Genomic DNA, 16,576 nt, shown 5'->3' with positions numbered 1-16,576 from the left:
TGGATATATTGAAGCAACATCTCAAGACATCAGTCAGGAAGTTAAAGCTTGGTCGCAAATGACTCTTCCAAATGGACAATGTCCCCAAGCATACTTCCAAAGTTGTGGCAAAATGGCTTAAGGACAACAAAGTCAAGGTATTGGAGTGGCCATCACAAAGCCCTGACCTCAATCCTATAGAAACTTTGTGGGCAGAACTGAAAAGGCGTGTGCAAGCAAGGAGGCCTACAAACCTGACTCAGTTACACCAGCTCTGTCAGGAGGAATGGGCCAAAATTCACCCAACTTATTGTGGGAAGCTTGTGGAAGGCTACCCGAAATGTTTGACCCAAGTTAAACAATTTAAAGGCAATTCTGCTACCAAATACTAATCGAGTGTATGTAAACTTCTAACCCACTGGGAATGTGATGAAAGAAATAAAAGCTGAAATAAATCATTCTCTCTACTATTATTCTGACATTTCACATTCTTAAAACAAAGTGGTGACTGACTTAAGACAGGGAATTTTTACTAGGATTAAATGTCAGGAATTGTGAAAAATCTGAGTTTAAATGTATTTGGCTAAGGGTGTATGTAAACTTCCGACTTCAACACCTGTTCTGAAAGGCCCCAGACTGTACATATTGACATTATTTAGCAGACGCTCTTATACAGTTAGTGAGTGCATACATTTTTCATACTGGCCCCCGGTGGGAATCGAACCCACAACTCTGGCGTTGCAAGCGCCGTGCTCTACCAACTGAGCTACAGGAGGCCTCAACTACCTCTACTAACCTGTACCCCCTGTATATAGCCTCACTACTGTTATTTTACTGATGCTCTTTAATTATTTGTTATTTTTCTTCTTTGTTTATTTTTACTTATCTATTTTTTTACTTAGAACTTATTTTTCTTAAAAATCAATTGTTGGTTAAGGGCTTGTAAGTAAGCATTTCAGCGTAAGGTCTACACGTGTTGTATTCGACGCATGTGACAAATTACATTTGATATTACATTTGATTTGACATCTTGAAGCAAGTGGGGACAGCAGACTGGGATAGGGAGAGTTTGAATATGTCCGTAAACACTCCAGCCAGCTGGTCTGCGCATGCCCAGTCACCTTGGTTAAATGCGGTAGTTTGCGCTTTCAGTTTTGCGCGAATGCTGCCATCTATCCATGGTTTTTGGTTTGGGTAGGTTTTTAATAGTCACAGTGGAAACAACATCCCCTATACACTTCCTGATGAACACAGTCACCGTGTCCATGTATACGTCAATGTTATTCTCAGAGGCAACCCGGAACATATCCCAGTCCGCGTTATCAAAACAATCTTGAAGCATGGATTCCGATTGTTCAGACCAGCGTTGAATATACCTTAGCACGGGTACTTTCGGTTTGAATTTCCAGCCTATAGGAAGGGAGGAGCAGGATGGAGTCGCGATCTGATTTGCTGAAGGGAGGGCTGGGGGGAGGCTTGTAGCCACCCTGGAAGGGGAAGTAACAATAGTTGAGAGTTTGTTATGTGCGAGTACTACAGGCAATGTGTTGATAGAACTTTGGTAGTGTTTTCCCCAAATTTGCTTTGTTAAAAACCCCAGCTACAATAAATACGGTCTCAGGATATGTGGTTTCCAGTTTGCACAAAGTCCAGTGTAGTTCCTTGAGGGCCGTCGTGATATCGGATTGAGGGGGAATATACACGGCTGGGACTATAACCGAAGATAATTATCTTGGGAGGTAACATGGTCGGCATTTGATTGTGAGGTATTCTAGGTTGGGTGAACAAAAGGACTTGAGTTCCTGTATGTTATCACAATCACACCATGAGTAGTTAATCATGACACATACACCACCGTCTTTCGTCTTCCCGGAGAGTTCTTTATTCCTGTCTGCACGATTTACTGAGAACCCAGCTGGCTGTATGGACGGGGACAGTATATCTGGAGAGAGCCATGATTCATTGCATGTGGCATCTATCATATTCTTCCAAATTTCTAATGTATATAATATTTACAACGCCAACGTCAACAGTGCCTTAGACTCCTGTGAGTTCGGCATTCACTGCCTATACCTGATTGTAATTGGATGACAAGGCCAATCCTGTAAAAACAAACAACTTGATTGTGTCCCTGATTGACTAAGCTGCCTTGAAGCCGCCACAAAGAGGGCTTGAAGATAGTTTATTAGAGACTTAAATTCAAACTGCAGAGAGAGAGAGAGAGAGGGGAGGGAGAGCGATAGGAGAGGGAGAGGGAGAGAGAGAGAGAGAGAGAGAGAGAGAAAGATCAAGGGAAGCGAGAGAAAAAGGAGAAAGATAAAGATGGAGAGAGAGAGAGAGAGAGAGAGAGAGAGAGAGAGAGAGAGAGAGAGAGAGAGAGAGAGAGAGAGAGAGAGAGAGAGAGAGAGAGAGAGAGAGAGAGAGAGAGAGAGAGAGAGAGAGAGAGAGAGAGAGAGAGAGAGAGAGAGAGAGAGAGAGAGAGAGAGAGAGAGAGAGAGAGAGAGAGAGAGAGAGAGAGAGAGAGAGAGAGAGCACAACAGAGACATCATGTTTTTATCATTCGCACTCTCCCTTATGACTCTGGTCTGCTGTCTGTGATGTCACTGCTACCACACCAACTGTATTGCATCCTACCCTTGTGTGAAAGAATAGCATTCATTACCAACGATAACATGAATAAACCTCAAACACCTGCCGTTAAGGCCTTAGAGACGACATACTGGGTACAGTGTACCTACCGGTCCTTTGAGAGTGACAGCGGAAGACTGAGCACAACGGGAAATCTAATCAAAACCTCTGAGACCGTTTGCGTTGTTGAAGTGGTCACAATCAGAAACAAAAATAGTTCATAGATTTTGAGAAATTGTGCTCTTATTTTTTAGGTTCTTAGAGGCTTCTCTTTGATTGGGCGTCCTGGTTTTGTACCCTGGACTCTCAGCTGGGGGGACGCTTAGAAGGGGTGTGTGGTGTACGTCAATCCGTCATCAGGGAACCGTATTTTAGGATTTGCAGGTCAGGGGTCTAAGCTGGAAGGGTATTTCAATCAAGCAGGTATGTTTTGTTGCTAATGACCGGTTGCAATGGTCAGCGGTAGGGGAGACCGGGGCTGGTCGTCACACTTTTGACTTTTTCCTATATTCGAAGAAAATAGCAATTACTAGAACCAAGAGCAAAAATAAATCTGCACACTGGTACATACTCCTAAGTACTTTGTTTTATCCAGCATATGCCCCCACCTTTATCCGAATGAAACTAAGCACTTGGGAGCATATACACCTACAAGTTTGAACATTGTATTTTTGTTCCATATTACCATTTACTCTAATCCAGAACCTGGGACAAATGTTTTTTTACAAATGTGCGCATAACACCTCTCAATACATGTACCATAACCTAACCAGGCAATTCATTCAAAATGAAAAGCTGAAATGTCTTGAGTCAACCTTTTGTTATGGCAAGCCTAAATAAGTTCAGGAGTACAAATTGTGCTTATCGAGTCACATAATAAACTGCATGGACTCAGGCAAACACTTATATTAGTCTCTTTCTTAGTTATATCACCAAGAACTCCTTGGTGTTCCCACTGCTCTCTCATTTTAAAAAAATTACACCTGAAGGAACAAATGATTTAAATACCAAAACAAACATCTGTTGTTTTTTTTTTACATATTTCACAAAAGAGCGCTGTACGTTGTTATGTTATGTTAATCGCTTTTCGTATGTCATCTGTTATGACTTAATTACCATTAAGTATAAATAGTTACCATGATTATTTAAATTTAAAAAGGCTTTGTGAAAGGAAGTGTGACTTCAACGTATGCTAAGTAATTGTGTACTAAAGACACATTTTCATTTAGTAAATTACCATGGTGACAGCAAAGAGCAAACAGAAATGGTCGATTTTCCCCTGGTGTCATTTGAGTGCCAGTTTCAGTCTCTTTGGAACCTTAAATTACTGTTTATCACTCATTATGAACTTAAAGATACACTATGGAAAGGTAGTAGCTAATTGTTTACATCAAAGCTTGCATGTATGGTTTGTCTGAGATGGTAAGAAACCACCTTAGTTTTAGGTGTGTGGTTGGGGAGGTGTGCCTCTTTCTGTCCGATAGGGTAATTTCAGTAAATTAAGGGAACCTTTCCATCCACCCATTCCTCCATCCATCCATCCATCCATCCATCCATCCATCCATCCATCCATCCATCCATCCATCCATCCATCCATCCATCCATCCATCCATCCATCAATCCCTCCATTCCTCCATCCATTCCTCCATCCATTCCTCCATCCATCCATCCATCCATCCATCCATCCTTCCATCCATCCCTCCATTCCTCCACCCATCCCTCCATCCATCCACACAGATATTTCAATTAGATAGAAATAATTCAAATGTTCAATGATGCATTTTAAAGCTCCAATAAAATCTTGCATCACTGTCATGTTTTATTAAGTGTTTATTAATGCCTTTTGATGAAGAGTTAATCCAAGGGATTACCAGTAACTGTTCCTTGTTGTTCATTGTTAATTCCACTATCCCTTACATTACCCTTCCTCCTCCCTGGAGTTTCGCTTACAAAAAGCAAAGCAGTAATGAACATGCCAAATGTATAAATTTTCCGAAACCCCCCAAAAGGTTGCCGCTTCAGCCGTTGAGATGCAAAACAGATGGCGGGTGTGTAAGCGTCAGTCTCCAAGTCCCATCGGCAACCCACACCTGCAATGGGGTTATTCATGTCGCTTGTCTCGCTCTGCCTTCTGTTTTTTTTTTTTTTTTTTTTTTTAAATCTCAGCTCTATTGTTTAGCTGCCTTTGATTCGGCCATTTTGATTCCTTCCCCCAACTGTCATCCCATTATTGGTTATGATGTGTTGTCCAGGGCTGGTTTTGACTGCCAGTGTTTTTACACAAAGGCCCGTGCTGTAATGGCAGACGATGAAAGAAACAGAGCACCCTTTGTGATATGTCGGTCCAGCACTTGTCAAAGTTACTGTTTGAATGTATGTCTTTTCCACGTGGCTGCTGACTTTACTAAATGGCTTGTATAGGTTTTTTAATAGTAACTGGCCGGCTAGCAAGTAGACCCACTCTAGTGTGACGGTGTCTGAGGTGTCGCGTCTCTAGCTGGCTAGGGGAGGGGGGGGCTTCCATGGAGCGACGGATAATAGTGTTAAAAAGGCAAATGAAAAAAAAGTCAGGTTACACCTTGTTTGCATCTGTTGTCACTGATAACTGTAATAATAATACACCTATAGTACACACTACATGACCAAAAGTATGTGGACACCTGCTCGTCGAACATTCCAAAATCATGGGCATTAATATGGAGTTGGTCCCCCTCCCTTTGCTGCTATAACAGCCTCCACTCTTCTGGGAAGGCTTTCCACTAGATGTTGGAACATTGCTGCGGGGGACTTGCTTCCATTCAGCCACAAGAGCTTTAGTGAGGTCGGGCACTGATGTTGGGCGATTAGGCCTGGCTCGCAGTCGACGTTCCAATTCATCCCAAAGGTGTTCGATGGGGTTGAGGTCAGGGCTCTGTTCAGGCCAGTCAAGTTCTTCCACACCGATCTCGACAAGCCATTTCTGTATGGACCTCGCTTTGTGCACGGGGGCATTGTCATGCTGAAACAGGAAAAGGCCTTCCCCAAACTGTTGCCACAAAGTTGGAAGCACAGAATCGTCTAGAATTTCATTGCATGCTGTAGCGTTAAGACCATTATTCCTCCTCCACCAAACTTTACAGTTGGCACTATGCATTGGGACAGGTAGCGTTCTCCTGGCATCCGCCAAACCCAGATTCGTCCATCGGACTGCCAGATAGTGATGCGTGATTCATCCGTCCAGAGAACACGTTTCCACTGCTCCAGAGTCCAATGGTGGCGAGCTTTACACCACTCCAGCCGACACTTGGCATTGCGCATGGTAATCTTAGGCTTGTGTGTGGCTGCTCGGCCATGGAAACCCATTTCATGCTCCCGACGAACAGTTCTTGTGCTGACGTTGCTTCCAGAGGCAGTTTGGAACTCGGTAGTGAGTGTTGCAACCGAGGACAGACGATTTCTACGCACCACATGCTTCAGCACTCGGCGGTCCCGTTCTGTGAGCTTGTGTGGCCTACCACTTCGCGGCTGAGCCATTGTTGCTCCTAGGTGATGACTGGGGCAGCTCTAGCAGGGCAGACATTTTACAAACTGACTTGTTGGAACGGTGGCATCCTATGACGGTGCCACGTTGAAAGTCACTGAGCTCTTTAGTAATGGCCATTCTACTGCCAATGTTTGTCTATGGAGATTGCATGGCTGTGTGCTCGATTTTATACACTTGTCAGCAACGGGTGTGGCTGAAATAGCCGTATCCACTAATTTGAAGGGGTGTCCACATACTTTTGTGTGTGTGTATATATATATATATATATATATATATATATATATATATATATATATATACATATATATGTGTGTGTGTACCGAGCTTGAAAGGTTGAACAGTACAGTATATATGGGTAAAGTCTGTGTTGCCCAGCGACAGCCCCAAAACATCAGCATATGCATGGAGGAATGGGCCAAAATACCAGCAACAGTGTGTGAAAACCTTGTGAAGACTTACAGAAAACGTTTGACCTGTGTCATTGCCAACAAAGGGTATATAACAAAGTATTGAGAAACTTTTGTTATTGACCAAATACTTATTTTCCACCATAATTTGCAAATAAATTCATAAAAAATTCTACAATGTGATTTTCTGGATTTTTTTTCTCAATTTGTCTGTCATAGTTGACGTGTACCTATGATGAAAATTACAGGCCTCTCTCATCTTTTTAAGTGGGAGAACTTGCACAATTGGTGGCTGACTAAATACTTTTTTCCCCCACTGTATATATATATATATATATATATATATATATATATATATATATATATATATATATATATATATACCTACAATAGGGAAATAGCATGAGCTTGAAAGGTTGAACAATACAGTATATATATATGGGTAAAGCATGTTATGTTCCAAGGGTGTATTCTATGATATATATCTCCCTGTAGGCTACTACCAATAACACCGTTTCTGAACCTCATAGCAATATACTGAACAAAAATATATAAACGCAACTTGTAAAGTGTCCCAAAACAGAAAATGTGCTCATAAATAAACCAAATGGAAAATAAACCAAACACATAAATAACACTTCAATAAAATAAACTGTTTAATTATGCATTATTTATTTGATGAGCCTAAAAGCCCTTAAACCTCTCAAAAAAGTCCTGTGCCAAATATTCACTCACTGTTAAGTGTGAGGGGACAACACATATTAAGATACCTAAATAAATAAAACACTAAATCCATGCAGATAATCATGTGGGCTTAAACTTGAAAGCCTTGCATGGACGAGGTAGCGTATTTTGTGATTATACGTCAATTTATCCAGAAAATATACAGTTGTTGTTGCTGTACTCACTCTCTCTGAGTGCATCCCAAATGGCAACCTTTTCCTTATATAGTGCACTACTTTTGACAAGGGCCCATAGGGCTTTGGTCAAAAGTAGTGCACTATATAGGGAATAGGATGCCATTTGGGATGTAGTCGCTGTTGTCATTTCCAGCTTGGAGGAGATTTTCTGTCAGATTGAGTTTGTGCTGACTCTGGCTCTTAGTAAGGGCAGGGTTCGGCACGGCCGGTGTTTTACCCAGCCAAGGCTAGGGGGATTAGGCCACTGCAGCGCGTCGGGCCGGGGATAATCTTCTTATAGCACCACCTGATGGGCCTCCCCTGATAATCATCTTTTAAACACAGCACTTTCAAATGGTGTGTTTTTTTTTCAAGTGTGTCATAAATCGTAAGCCAGTCCGGGAATGGCTTTTCCACTTTAACGGTTAAACTATCCAAGGCAAACATCATGTGCACTGATTTCTGTGCGTGTGTGTGTGCGCGCGCGTGCCCAGTATGAGTTAATTGGCTTAAACTCGTACTGCCCCATATACATTTGGTTTGGAACTGATATTTGGATCCCCTGTGATGGTGTTTTTGAGATCATTTCAAGGTGATAGCTAGTGGTTTATTGTAGTAGAATTCACACTCCTGTATTTGTCTATTTCAAATCAAATGTTATTTGTCACACGCTTCATAAACAACAGGTGCAGACTAACAGTGAAATGCTTACTGACGGACCTTCACAACAATATAGAGAGAAAAACAGAGAACTAATAGAAAGATAATAACACAAGGAATAAATACACAATGAGTAACGATAACTTGGCTTTATACACGGGGTACCAGTACCGAGTCCATGTTCAGGGGTACGAGGTAATAACTTGGCTTTATACACGGGGTACCAGTACCGAGTCGATGTTCAGGGGTACGAGGTAATAACTTGGCTTTATACACGGGGTACCAGTACCGAGTCGATGTTCAGGGGTACAAGGTAATAACTTGGATTTATATACGGGGTACTGTCATGAGAATTTCTATCTCTCTCAACCTAAGCTTGAATCATTATCAGGGGTTGTAAGGCTCTGGTTTTAATCATAAATGATTCAAGGTCCACAACCAGCAAGAATGATCTGTATTTTTAATCATGGAGAGCTCTGGCGCCAAAAAATACATACACAGCCTTTATACCCCCTGACACACAAAGGCACTTTGCTCCGCCCACCTTTACACAGCTTCTCAGTCCCCTTCACCCTGGAATGCTTTCTCAGCAGTTTCTAACTCCTCCCCCTCTGTTAGTGGGTTGACACTACATTATAACTCTAACACCGTTCACACATTTATACTGTATTTGGGGTGAAATCCTTTAGTAATTATTCTTAAAATACAAATTAATCTATCAATCCACCCCTTTGACTAAATGTTTTCACATTCAGGATAAATGTATTTTACAAGCATGATTAATCTCAGAGATTACGTCAGAACTAATAAACATTTCATCCAATGGCGGTCTTTCAGGATCAAAATCCTCGTCATCCACCAAGCCTGGAGGATCGTTTTTCACATTCCCCTGGTCAGTGTCCGGAGTCGGTCCATCTCTCATCATTGTTGAGATACTGTATTTCACCAATGCCTTACTCACCAATCCTCAGACACAGGGAACAAGACAACAACCACATAATACAAGAATACACATACAAACACTGACCGCCCCTAAGATGGTGGCTGCTATGGTTTTCCATTTACCAAACATTTAATCAAACCACCCTATCCACGATGTACTAACTTCTGAGTTCTCAGTTCATTCTTCACTTAGTGCAGTTAATTCTGCAAGAGCTCTGGTGACTGTCCCATACAGTGTGGTGTTGTTAGGGATAAATGTGCAACAATGGCTTATCATTCTATAGACGTTGGCCCTTTCTGCCTGATCCAGAGCCAACCTCTTTTACTAAGTCATGAGCGGGATGGCGGATAATTGCTCGGAGATCCCCTTTACTGCATCTCTAGTCTGGTTAATAAATCGTTGTTGGTTGTAATAGATATAATTTATCCAATCCACATTCTTGTTTATTGTCACCCACCAGAAAAATGTTGTGGTTTTGTCCAACATGTCTCTGGACCTACTCACTGCCACAGTCATACTCTGGACCTAGTTTTGTCCCTTGGAATAAATGTTGTAGATCTTAATGTTTTTCCACAAAATCCTGGACTATCGGACCACCATTTTATTACGTTTGCAATCGCAACAAATAATCTGCTCAGACCCCAACCAAGGAGCATCAAAAGTCGTGCTATAAATTCTCAGACAACACAAAAATTCCTTGATGCCCTTCCAGACTCCTTCTGCCTACCCAAGGACGTCAGAGGACAAAAATCAGTTAACCACTTAACTGAGGAACTCAATTTAACCTTGCGCAATACCCTAGATGCAGTTGCACCCCTAAAAACGAAAAACATTTGTCATAAGAAACTAGCTCCCTGGTATACAGAAAATACCCGAGCTTTGAAGCAAGCTTCCAGGAAATTGGAACGGAAATGGCGCCACACCAAACTGGAAGTCTTCCGACTAGCTTGGAAAGACAGTACCGTGCAGTACCGAAGAGCCCTCACTGCTGCTCGATCATCCTACTTTTCCAACTTAATCGAGGAAAATAAGAACAATCCAAAATTTCTTTTTGATACTGTTGCAAAGCTAACTAAAAAGCAGCATTCCCCAAGAGAGGATGGCTTTCACTTCAGCAGTAATAAATTCATGAACTTCTTTGAGGAAAAGATCATGACCATTAGAAAGCAAATTACGGACTCCTCTTTGAATCTGCGTATTCCTCCAGGGCTTAGCTGTCCTGGATCTGCACAGCTCTGCGAGGGCCTGGGATCGGGAGAGACACTTAAGTGTTTTAGTACTATATCTCTTGACACAATGATGAAAATAATCATGTCCTCTAAACCTTCAAGCTGCATACTGGATCCTATTCCTACTAAACTGCTGATTCTCTCGTTCTCTCTTTCTCTCTGAGAACCTGAGCCCTAGGACCATACGTCAGGACTACCGGGCATGCTGACACCTTGCTGTCCCCAGTCCGCCTGGCCTTGCTGCTATTCCAGTTTCAACTGTTCTGCCTGCGGTTACGAAACCCCTACCTGTCCCAGACCTGCTGTTTTCAACTCTTAATGATCGGCTATGAAAAGCCAACTGAGAGACCTGAGCCCTAGGACCATACGTCGGGACTACCGGCCGTGGTGACTCCTTGCTGTCCCCAGTCCGCCTGGCCTTGCTGCTATTCCAGTTTCAACTGTTCTGCCTGCGGTTATGGAACCCCTACCTGTCCCAGACCTGCTGTTTTCAACTCTTAATGATCGGCTATGAAAAGCCAACTGAGATTTATTCCTGATTATTATTTGACCATGCTTGTCACTTATGAACATTTTTGAACATCTTGGCATGGTTCTGTTATAATCTCCACCCGGCACAGCCAGAAGAGGACTGGCCACCCCTCATAGCCTGGTTCCTCTCTAGGTTTCTTCCTAGGTTTTGGCCTTTCTAGGGAGTTTTTCCTAGCCACCGTGCTTCTACACCTGCATTACTAGCTGTTTGGGGTTTTAGGCTGGGTTTCTGTACAGCACTTCGAGATATTAGCTGATGTACGAAGGGCTATATAAAATAAAATTGATTGATTGAAAACCCTCCCATATTTGATTCATAGCTTTGTATTCGTCTGGAACACCCCTGGGGATGCCTATACCATCTATCCAAATTGGGTTATTTCCTTCCTGACCTATATTTCTTCTCCTCCTGATTATTCTTCCTGTCACTGGTCTTTGATGACTAATTCTTACAGGTTTGGACCAACAATACTGGGGCACAAGTACCCACCCATCCTTCTGGTAATGTCTGTCGAATGCTCCCTTTGTTAGTACATGCCCACCACACATCAGTCAGAGGGATGGCAAGGTTCATAATTTTTTTCCTCCTCCCCTATCTAAATCAGTCACATTAATTATCTCCTTACAGCCATTAAAATCACCCAAGTTACGGGGTGCCATTTCTATGTCTGTAACACTGGTATTCGCCAGGAGTTAAAGTGAACCTAGGTGGGCTGGCCGAGTAAGTCAACTTTGCCCAATCCCTGTTCAATTGGCCTCTTTAGTGACCTTTACTATTGTTACTACCATCTCCGTGGGGATGTCGTTATACCTTCTTATCCTCCATCTGGACGTCCAGCCCACCTAGGTTCACTTTAACCTCCCTCATCACCATCTTTAAATCACGACCAATGTCATATCCCTCTTTACTCTCTACCATTTGGGTAAAATCCCTGTTATATGTAGGAAAAAGCTAAGACTGTTTGGGAAGTGAGCAACTTTTTCCTCTTCATAAATTGTTCTTCCTCCTCAGAGTTCCAAATGATTTTACCATGGGCTGCCATTGCCTTCCCATAGATAAGATCACTTAATTTATCAGTATGCAGTACATAAGGGAGTACCCAAGCTTTACAGCAGTCTACCATTCCCAAAAAGCTCATCATTCTTCATCTATTTCTGGACAGCTAGTCCCTATCTTAAATTATCCTATCCAGCTTCCTATTACTACTATCTTCCTGATCTTATTACTAAATCAATGATCTAGGCAATAGCTGTTTCGCATTAGATTGTGCCATCCTCTGATTAGCCTAATAAAAATGAAATGTAAATGACAACATTTGATAATATCTCAACTTACGTCTATCCCGTAAAAGTAATCCAAAAGTAGTACAATTGACTAGCAACAGGTATCTTTCATTCAGGGAAATCTCTCTCCCTCTTCTGTTATTTTAATGTTTCAAATATCACCCAACAAACCGTTCCATCCCACAGCATAGTAAAACACCACCTATGAACTGTTGAAAATCTCCTAAATTCAACATAACAACCCTTTATAAACATAATGCTGGGTGTGTTGTTTTTTATTTGAAAAACCCAATTGAAAAACAACAATCAAAGATAGCCAGGCCCAACTTAATTTGGGAGCTCCCTTTTACCACCTAAATACTGCCTAACTTCACTACTGCTCCCCCTAGCAACATTCCAATGAGATAAGCTAATCTCTTTCTCCTGGTTATACATTTTGTTAACCTTCAATTACCATCAGTAATCTAAAGATGGTAGTACACACAAAACCTGATACAGATATCCCCAGTCCTAACCCATCAATAATTGTATCAATCTAATTCCTCATAACTCATAACTAATCCATAAAACCACTCAAAATTCCTCGAGCATACAATCATTATTTATTTGATTACCCTAAATCTCATGTCAAATGATCCATTATCAATTATTTGATCAACGCCCTAGGAAAATCTTTCTCCCCTTCTATTGTTCCTGTTGAAGTGCCAAGTCAATAGTAGCCAATTCAAACGCCTCAAGGACTAGTCACGCCTTATCTTCCTCACGCTCAAAGCTTGGGAAATAGATGTCTGTTAGGCTTCTCTCTCTTTTCTTTCTTTCCTCCTCCCCTGGATCTGCATCGAAAAGAGTTATGGCCTGTTTTACCACAGTATCTGCATGGGGCCTCACACTCTCTTGCGAAATGCCCTCCTTTGTTACAGTTGAAGCAATCTACCTCCCCCACTGTAGCCTTCACTTTTCCCTGCCTTACACCCGCTATTTCCCCAATAGTGGCCATCAGGTACTCTGCTCCTTTCTGCTCTTTCTTGGCTCTGTCCTGTCTGTTATTCTGCCCATGATGGATTGCATGTCTCTCTGAGGCTATTACACAATTCAGTTATTTTTACCTTTATATTGCCAATTTACTAGTACTTTAAACATTGCAACCTGTTGCATTGATGTTCTTAAAATATAAACCTATTGTTTAATAACTTCACGCTTATAACCAATGTTTATTCAATCCATCATCCTAATAGTAAAAACGATATCCCATTGTTCACGTAACGAAACCAAATTATCGTTTTAGAATTCACCACTTATTTTCATACACCACTGGTGTTACCCAACATATACAATAAAGTAATGACCATTTGAATTCATCAAAGCACTTCCTTCCAGTCAAGTCTTTAGACCTCTACTTGAAATCTTACAGCTCAATCTAACTCGCTGGACTGTCTCTATTTTTTCCCCGCTAACCAGAGCCATAAATTATTCTCCTTTGTCCTCAACTCAATTTTCACAGCTCTATCACCATTTCAGTTCGCTATTCAATTTCTTTAACTGTTCTCTCTGATTCGGCCCTAATTCATAAAACAAATACTTGATATCGTTGATAAGCATACATTTAATGATATTCCTATCATCTGAACTATGTACTGTCTCCCCCCCTGCTCCTTCCTACACAACGGGGGAGGCGCGGGGACCTGCCCTAACCATCTTCCTTCTTAGGAAATAATGTCATTCATACTTGTAACAGTTGTATTAACAATTCTATGCTTGTAATCATTAAGGACTGGAGTTTTTTCAGGATACAAAAATAAACAGAATGGAGCTAAGCACAGGCAAAACCTTGACACTGGGAGATTAATTCACCTTTGATGAATTAACCTAAAACACAAGGCCAAATCTACACTGGGGTTGCTTACCAAGAAGACGGTGAATGTTCCTGAGTGGCCGAGTTACAGTTTTGACTTAAAACTACTTGATAATCTATGGCAAGACCTGAAAATGGTTTTCTACTAGGATCAACAACCAATTTGACAGAGCTTGAATAATTTTGAAAAGAATAATGGGCAAATGTTGCACACAATCCATGTGTGGAAAGCTCTGGGAGACTTACCCAGAAAGTCTCAGCTGTAATCACTGCTTCTACAAAGTATTGTTCAGGGTCCTATTGGTTCCAGATTTGGTGCATCGGTACCGCTTGCCGTGTGGTAGCAGAGAGAACAGTCTGTGACTTGGGTGGCTGGAGTCTTTGAGACATTTATTTTTGTTGTTCTGCAACGGACCTAGCTGGTAATTAAAATATACACACATTTATCATGTCATGGTATACAAATATGACACCAGGTTCTACTAACAATACTGTATATCAACCTAATGAAAACATACCAATGTAACATTATTATTATTATTATTATTATTATTATTATTATTATTATTATTATTATTATTATTATTATTATGAGTATTGTTGAAAGGGTCATCATATTGGTAAGAGGCTAATGCTGACCTCGCGCAGGAGGGTTCAATGGGGATTTTGTAGGTGGTGTAATGGTCTCCTGAATGTGTTGCTTCCATCATATGATATCTGCCAAGTCCCAACCTTAAAGACTGTGGTATTGCCTTTCCTCTCAATGTATGACCAATATGACCTTCCGTATTGTCATGTCTGAGTCGTACAGTATATCTCTTGGTGTGACCTGTTGTCATCTCTGTCATGTTGTCTGTGCATTTTTATTCTAAATGTTGATTGGCTCTTCTTTTTCACTCCGTGGTCCAGTACGGAGCCCCTTAGGGGTCATGGGGTCATGGTTGAGAAAAGAAATCAGCCAGGCTAATCCGTTCCCTCAGATAGGCTCCAGAAATCCACAAGGAATCAGGAGTAGCTTATCCTCTGTTCCATCGTTTATCAAGTTAGCCATATCATCCATAGTTCTGAAAAGGGAGTAAAAATTCTGTAAATAAATGGGGTTATCTCAATAATATATTCAAACAATGAGGAAAATCGTTGTATTTCATGGCCCAGATTGAAGCAGAATTCAATTAACTCTGATCAATCCATGATAAGGACATGCACTCGAATCTGCAGGGGAGATCCAAAGGAACTAATTAATAAATAGAGGGAATTAATTAAAAACAACTTTTGAGGGAACACATTTTTATATTGAGGGAACGCATTTATTATATTGACAGAATTAATTTGTATATTGAGGGAACAAATACAAAATCTGAGGCAACGGATGAAAAGAAACGAGGGAACGGATTAGCCTGTCATTCTTTTTTTTCTTCTCCATTTTAGGACCCCTAAGGGACTCCGTAATATTAAGACAGCTCTCAACAGGTGATCAAAACAAGAACCTGCTGAGACTGAGGCTGTCTTAATACAGACACCGTACTCTAGAAATGCAAGACAACTTCCTGCAAAGGCCAACAAAAATAAATTGACCTGAACTGAATGTAACCCTTGGACGTCTGTCCCCTGCAGGTCATTGAGACCATCAGTGCTGTGGACCGAGACGAGCCTCAGAGTGGACACCGCTTCTTCTTCTCCCTGACCGCCGAGGCTGCTGGGAATCTCAACTTCACCCTGAGAGACAACAAAGGTAAGCGCCAGACCCGGAAAGGGTAAGGGTAAAGGTTAGGGTTTAGGGTAGAGATCTCCCAAAGATCCAGGATAGCACTAACCGGCCAGACACATGGTTATTTTGGGCCAATGAAATTTGGATAGTTGGCAGCAGGACAGCCTAAAGGAATAATGGTGCAATTCAAAATGGATGCTTAGTCACCAGGCAGGAGTAGCTCCACAACCATAGTGGTTTCCTTGCCTTGATTGACAATTTTACATTACGTACAGTGGGGAGAACAAGTATTTGATACACTGCCGATTTTGCAGGTTTTCCTACTTACAAAGCATGTAGAGGTCTGTAATTTTTATCATAGGTACACTTCAACTGCGAGAGACGGAATCTAAAACAAAAATCCAGAAAATCACACTGTATGATTTTTAAGTAATTAATTTACATTTTATTGCATGACATAAGTATTTGATACATCAGAAAAGCAGAACTTAATATTTTGTACAGAAACCTTTGTTTGCAATTACAGAGATCATACGTTTCCTGTAGGTCTTGACCAGGTTTGCACACACTGCAGCAGGGATTTTGGCCCACTCCTCCATACAGACCTTCTCCAGATCCTTCAGGTTTTGGGGCTGTCGCTGGGCAATACGGTCTTTCAGCTCCCTCCAAAGATTTTCTATTGGGTTCATGTCTGGAGACTGGCTAGGCCACTCCAGGACCTTGAGGTGCTTCTTACGGGGCCACTCCTTAGTTGCCCTGGCTGTGTGTTTCGGGTCGTTGTCATGCCGGAAGACCCAGCCACGACCCATCTTCAATGCTCTTACTGAGGGAAGGAGGTTGTTGGCCAAGATCTCACGATACATGGCCCCATCCATCCTCCCCTCAATACGGTGCAGTCGTCCTTTCCCCTTTGCAGAAAAGCATCCCCAAAGA

The 16,576-nt window shown here is 41.7% G+C and overlaps 1 protein-coding gene across 1 annotated transcript in view; it reads left to right on the top strand.

The window, feature by feature from the left end:
* The window catches only part of LOC121580581 (cadherin-7-like), a 144,012-nt gene that overhangs the window by 96,943 nt on the left and 30,493 nt on the right, over positions 1-16,576 (top strand). The window contains exon 10 of the mRNA XM_041895537.2: positions 15,550-15,667. Coding sequence (XP_041751471.1) covers positions 15,550-15,667 — 118 coding nt within the window. The remainder of the gene's footprint in view (positions 1-15,549; positions 15,668-16,576) is intronic.

Source organism: Coregonus clupeaformis, chromosome 14 (genome assembly GCF_020615455.1).
Source record: "Coregonus clupeaformis isolate EN_2021a chromosome 14, ASM2061545v1, whole genome shotgun sequence".
Taxonomy (NCBI): Eukaryota; Metazoa; Chordata; class Actinopteri; order Salmoniformes; family Salmonidae; genus Coregonus; species Coregonus clupeaformis.
This window is presented reverse-complemented; position numbering and strand designations above follow the sequence as displayed.